Source organism: Molossus molossus, unplaced genomic scaffold (genome assembly GCF_014108415.1).
Source record: "Molossus molossus isolate mMolMol1 unplaced genomic scaffold, mMolMol1.p scaffold_m16_p_4, whole genome shotgun sequence".
Classification (NCBI taxonomy): Eukaryota; Metazoa; Chordata; class Mammalia; order Chiroptera; family Molossidae; genus Molossus; species Molossus molossus.
In genome coordinates, this window is record NW_023425377.1 from 69,355,294 (window position 1) to 69,362,362 (window position 7,069).

Genomic DNA, 7,069 nt, shown 5'->3' on the forward strand with positions numbered 1-7,069 from the left:
TACCCCAATGATAAATCCCTTTGCATTTTTAGAAAGATCAGTTATGGTAGTGATATATAGAGAAACAATGTACAAAAAGTGTTAAACTGTGCTCTTAAAATCCTCTCCAATGAAATGACATAAATGGCTTTGTTTCCCAAGTGCAGTTTAGTTTTAGAGTAGTATAACTCATGATGTTTTTTTTAGTAAAATGAAAAAAATTACCATGATAGATTTCATTTTAAAAGAAATTGTTCTTAAGAAATTTATGAAGTTTCATGAGATAAATGGGAATTTCCAAATATTTCACCCAAGGTTGAGAATCAATTTGGGAGAAGAGAAAAATGACAAAGAAAACACTGTTAGATATTACAAATTAAAAAAATTAAAGTGATTCACTTTAATTGTATAGAAAAGTTCAAATCATAGAAGCAGAAAATCCAGAAAATAAACAGAGACTAAATTCTACTTTCACACCATGACCAAAGAATCATAATATCTAGCTCCCAGGCTTTGAGTCCAGCTATTATGTACATTTCTTCAGCCCTAGGACAATTGGACCTTTTGTAGCTACCATCCCAACAAATCTTTTCAGAGCCCTCTTTATGTCTTTGTTCCTGAGACTGTAGATGAATGGGTTCAGCATGGGTGTGACCACCGTGTACATCACTGAGGCTGTTGCATTTGAGTAAGAGCTATTAGTAGCAGCAGAGCTGAGGTACACTCCTAGGCTTGTACCATAAAATAAGGAGACAACTGAGAGGTGAGATGCACAGGTAGAAAATGCTTTATATTTCCTCTGAGCTAACGAGATTCCCCATATAGAGAACACTATCTTAGAATAAGAGTAAATGATACCAATAAGGGGACCACCACCCAGGAGCCCAGCTCCAAAATACATCACCATGTTATTAAGAAAGATGTCAGAACAAGCGAGTTGAACCATCTGTTTGATTTCACAGAAAAAGTGGGGAATTTCCAGGTCAGGACAGAAAGACAGTCTCAATACCACTAAGCATTGTAACAAGGAATGCAGTACACTCATGATCCAGGACACCAGAACCAGCAGTCCACAGAACCGGGGGCTCATGATGACCATGTAGTTCAGGGGGTGACAGATGGCCAAAAATCGGTCATAGGCCATCACGGTCAGAAGGAAGTTGTCTAATCCTGCAAATAATAGGAAAAAATATATCTGGGTGATGCAGCCTTCATAGGTGATGACTTTGCTCTGTGTCTGGATGTTCACCAGCATCTTTGGGACGGTTGTAGAGGTGAAACAGATGTCTACCATGGACAGGTTGGAGAGAAAGAAGTACATGGGTGTGTGGAGGTGGGAGTCTGAGCTGATGGCCAGGATGATGAGCAGGTTTCCCAACACCGTGATCAGGTACATGGAGAGGAAAAGTCCAAATATGAGGGGCTGCAATTCTGGTTTCTCTGATAAACCCAGAAGAAGAAATTCTGAAACTACTGTAAGGTTCCTTAGTTCCATTTGATGGAGGTGACTATCAGGACAAAGGAAAAATAACATGACTAATTTTCCCACACTCAAGCTTTAGTAACCTAGCATAAATGCTACCATATAAATTTTAGAGTCTAGAAATTAATTTCCACCTGGCTGGTGTGGCTCAGTGGATTAAGCATTGTCCCATGGACTGAGAAGTTCTGGTTGATTCCTGGTCAGGACACATGCCTGGGTTACAGGCTCAGTCCCTAGTAGGGGCATGCAGGAGGCAGCTGATTAATGTTTTTCTCTCACACTGATGTTTTTATCTCTCTCTCCCTTCCTCTCTGTCTCTAAAAAATAATCAGTAAAACATATTTTAAAAAAAAGAAATTAATTTCTGTATCTGTTGTATGGTCTGGTCTTCTTGAGGTCATTTCTAGTGCCATTTCTCATTAGAATTTTCTTTTCCATGTAAAGATAAATGAAGAATTCTTGTTTCTTAGTCAATTATTTCAATATAAAAAATAAAAATAAAAAAGCCAAGGATGGGATGTAAAGCACAGGAGGGTGAATCTAGTTAATAACACTGTGTTGTATATTGGAAAGTTTCTAGAGAGTAGATTTTAAAACTCCTTATCACAAGAAAAAACTTGTAAATATGTGTGATGATGGATGTTAACTAGGCTTATGCTGGAGGTCATATCACAATATAGGCAAATATGGAATCATTATGATGTACACCTGAAACTAATATAATATTGTATACAAACTATACGTAAACAAAAAAGGAATAAAAATACTTTGATAACACTATCCAAAGCAAAGCACTTTCAGTTGTACAATACAGTGAAAGTTATATTGTATGCCTACTATACTTTAAAATAAATAAATTAATAAACAAGTAAAGCAAAAAACTTATGCAGACAAATTTTAATAGAGATTCTAATTAGCTTACAAATACAAATTTCATTACTCAGCCTCACAGGTAATGAAATAATTACAAAGTGAATCTCATTTGCATACTCATTTTCACCTACCACATAATTTTTTTATGTGAATAACCAAAGTGAGAGAAGATACTGTGAGATGTATGTCTCATGCACTGCTATTGCATGTGTATTTGCAAGCCTTCCTTGGTCTGAATCTTCCTCATCCCTATGGAAACAGTCTAAAATGCCCATCATAAAATTTAAAAAACACCCTCACATCACTGTATATTTCTTCACAGATAATAACCTATTTGTCTATTTCTGTTGATTGATGAGGTCCTTGAACTTATGTTCTATTTCTACTGAAAGAACTTTACACTTCTTATTCCCTTTCTTAATGTGTCTTCTATTAATACCATCTAATTGTTAACATTGACACTTGCATTTCTGAGTGCAATGTTCACTTTACTCTTATCGTCATGAATTAACACATTAATTTATTGGTAAAGACAGCCAACAACCACAGTGATCATTCGTATCTAGGCTATGTTGGAATGGTCTTCAGGTGGCTTCAGGTACAAGTTCTTGGCTTCCAGTCTCTCTAATTCTCTTCTGTTATGTCTGTTGTGTTATTGGACTCACCTGCATGTGAACTCTGAGAGGAAAGGTTCCCTGTGGAAGTCCAAATTCTTGCCTGGATGGATGATGAGGGGGACAAGAGCTCTGTCTCAGACAAGACAATAAGGAGTGATCAAGCATTGGTCTCCCAGACAGATTTAAGACTTTAAAAACAATGATCACATTTCATCCAACCAAAGGTTGCACATACTGAGGGTCTGCAGTAGAGTTGTTACTTACAGCTTTCTACATCTGCTCATTAGGCACATTTACTTCTTACTTTAACCTCTAAGCACGCGATTCTCCTTAGGGACACTGGTCTGGACAGAATGGAAACGTTTTTTGCTGAGCCTCTGTTCCTCGGAGACTATGTAATAAGCCAGATGGGTGAGTACAGCTTTGATTAGTCTTTCATTAAATATCCTGCTTCCTGACATCTACACCTCCAAGCTCCCCATCCCAACTCTGAGTTAAAGTTTCTGAATGGATGGACCTAGAGGGTATTATGCTCAGTGAAATAAGTCAGTCAGAGAAATACAAATACCATATGATTTCACTTATATGTGGAATCTGATGAGCAAAATAAATGAAATAACAGAATTGAAACAGACTCATAGGCAAAGAGAGTGGACTGGTTGTTGCCAGAGGAGAAAAGGACTAGAGGACTGGGAGAAAAAGGTGAAGAGATTAAGCAACACAGATTGGTAGTTACAAAACAGTTACAGGGATGTAAAGTATAGCATAGAGAATATAGTCAATTATATTGGAGTAACTATGTATGAGGCCAGTTGGGTACTGGAAATATCAGGTGAGGAACGTTATGTAAAGTATACGATTGTCTAACCACTATGCTGTACACCTGAAAGCTAAACAAAATAATATTGAAAGTAAACTGTATTTCCAGATCTTAGCTATTGTAAATAGAAAAAGACAAATACCACATGATCTCACTTATTTGTGGAATATAATGAACATAACAGGCTGAGGAATAGGGTAGACCCAGAGATGTGGAAGTAGGGTACAGACTGACAACCCTCAGAAGAGAGAGTGGTGGTGGGAGGGAAGAGATAAACCACAGAAATTATATGCATGTACGCATAACCAATGGACATGGACAACAAAGTCGGGGACAGGGTGGGAGGATATGGGGAGGAGGGTGTCAGTGGGGTAAGAAAGGAGAAACATCTGTAACAAAAATAAAATAGAAAAAACCCTGTATTTGAAAAAAAAATATGAGAAATTTGTTTGGTCTTTGGGTCCTCAAAGCATTGATTTATGGTAGGGACACAATCTCCAGAAAATTACCACTTTCCTCTTTAAGAAAGGGGAGATACTTATTTCTTTAGTATAAAATCTTGGGTACCATATTTACTGGCTTTATGATTGCTTAACCAAAACAGTCAGGAATTTCATAGTTATATCACATGTTAAGAGCTGCCATTTAGTCCCTTATTATAAAATCTTTATTAAATATAAGAAATATATTTAGATATGCACTATAACCCAGTTTAGCACATTATAACAATTGTCAAATTTATATTTTACAAAAATGCATTTTATGAGGTAGTACATTTATAAACTACCTTCTCCAATACAGAAATGGGGAAACAAAGGAAGATAATGTGCTCAAAAGTATAAGCCAAAAAAGGGATGACATTTTGATTGGAATCACTAGGACACTTCCAGTTCTGAGATTCTGGGGCAGTGGTTCTCAAACAGAGATGACTTTGCACCTGGGGATATTATAATGTCTGAAGAGAGGCTGCTAAACACCTATAATGCACAGAACAGCACCCAATGCAGACAATTATCCAGCCCCAAGTGTCAGCAGTGACAAGATGAGAACACCTATTCTAACCCAGCACTTCTCCACTTCATTACCCAAGTTTATAGTTCACATGAAAATCTTATTGATCAGGTCTCCAGTGGGCCCAGAGACTGCATTTCTGACAAGCACCCAGGTGGTGTTGATGCTACAGGTCCTCCTGGTCTGTGGACAGCAATTTGAGAAGCTTGGCTGTGGCTCTATGTCAGAGTCAGGTGTAGGTAATTTGAGGTCTTCTCCACCAGGAATCTTCTGTGTGTGTAACTTTGAAAGACAAGTTTTTCTTTCATTCTACAGGGAAGAATAAATTCTGTGTTTGATTCTTTTATATTAGGGCTTCAGAGTGACATCAAATAATTTATATCTGAAAAAGTATTTGTAGTAGGCAGAATGAGGGCCTCAAAAGATGTCCATGTCTTTATTCAGAGAATTTTGGGATATGTTAGCTCACAGAGCAGGATAACTAAAATAGATAAAAGAAAGTAATTAGCTAAGGATATTAGTTCAGATTATCCAGATTGGACTAATTCATCACGATGGTCCTTTAAAGGTGGAGGAGAGCAGAAGAAGAATTGGAGTCAGAGAGACATTTAAAGATACTATGTTGCTGGCATTGAAGATGGAAGAAGGGATATGGGCCAAGGAATGCAGGTGGCCTCTAGAAATTGGAATAGAAATTGAGAATGAAAAAGGAATTACAGAGGGATTGCATTCTCCCATGGATCTCCAGAAAAATCCAAGCTCTGCAGACATTTTTATCAAAGCCCTATAAAACCCATTTCAGGTGTCAAACCTCTAGAACTTTAAAATAGAAAGTTGTTTGCTTTAAACCAGTAGTGTGATAATTTATAACAACAGTAATGGGAAACTGACACAGACATTTGTCCAATAATAATATTATTTGAGGGAACTGAGTTTAAGCCTCACAAATCATTCAGTTGACTTCTCTTAAGCAAAGGTATTTTGTGTTGAAATCCCACATTAAATGGAAAAAATTAAAGCTGATTTAGAGCTATTTGGCCCCATAGATGGTACAAAGAATTTGCCATCACATAAATGTAAATGTGGTTCTGATCTCACGGCCTTTGAAGCATTAAGATAGAAAAAGTAATTCATCAAGATTAAGGTCACATTGCTGAGCATCTTAATCAGAAATGGGTGATGGATTTTGTCAAATGCTTTTTCAGTATCTATTGATATAATCATATGGTTTTTATCTTTTATTTATGTGGTGTATCACATTTATTGATTTGTGAATATTATAGCATCCTTGCATCCCTGGAATGAATCCCACTTGGGCATGTTGAATAATTTTTTTATGTATTGCTGGATCCAATTTGCTAGTTTGTTTTTTTTCCAATTATCTATTTTATTTATTTATTTTTTTATTAATTAATTTTTGTTACAGATGTTTCTCCCTTTTCCCCCACTGATTCCCCCCCTCCCTGCCCTTTCCCCAGTTTGTTGTCTATGTCCACTGTTCATGCATACATGCATATAAGTTCTGTGGTTCATCTCTTCCCCACCACCGCCCTATTTAGGGGATTGTCAGTCTGTATCCCACTTCCGCGTCTCTGGGACTACCCCCTTCCTGAGACTGTTATGTTCATTATATTCCACAAATAAGTGAGATCATATGAAACTTGTCTTTCTCTGTTTGGCTTGTTTCACTTAGGATGATACTTTCCAGGTTCCTCCATGTAGTCTCAAAGGATAAGAGGTCTTTCTTTCTTACAACTGCGTAGTACTCCATTGTGTATATGTACCACAGTTTTGTTTTTTTGTTTTTGTTTTTTAATTTTTTTGTTACAGATATTTTACCTTTTTTACCCCATTGGCACCACCCCCTCCCCACCCCTGCTCCATCCCCGGCTTAGTTGTCCATGTCCATTGGTCATGCATACATGCATATAAGGTCTGTGGTTTATCTCTTCCCCCCCACACCCCCTCTTCTGAGGGATGTCAGTCTGCGCCCTACTTCCATGTTTCTGGGTCGACTGTATTCCTCAGACTGTTATGTTCATTATATTCCGTATATAAGTGAGATCATGTGGTATTTGTCTTTTTCTGCTTGGCTTATTTCACTTAGGATAATACTTTCCAGGTCCCTCCATGTCATCTAAAAAGATAAGAGATATTTCTTCCTTACTGCTGCATAGTACTCCATTGTGTATATGTACCACAGCTTTTTTATCCATTCATCTACTGATGGACACTTGGGCTGTTTCCAGATCTTACCTATTGTAAATAGTACTGCTATGAACATGG

At 37.3% G+C, this 7,069-nt stretch overlaps 1 protein-coding gene across 1 annotated transcript; it reads right to left on the minus strand.

Annotated features, from left to right (window-relative positions):
- Positions 1–505: 505 nt before the first annotated feature.
- On the minus strand, positions 506–1,477 carry LOC118643835 (olfactory receptor-like protein OLF4). Its single transcript, XM_036282202.1, has one exon. It carries the CDS (start codon positions 1,472–1,474, stop codon positions 506–508), a length of 969 nt encoding a protein of 322 aa, XP_036138095.1. The 5' UTR covers positions 1,475–1,477.
- Between the last annotated feature and the right edge of the window lie 5,592 nt (positions 1,478–7,069).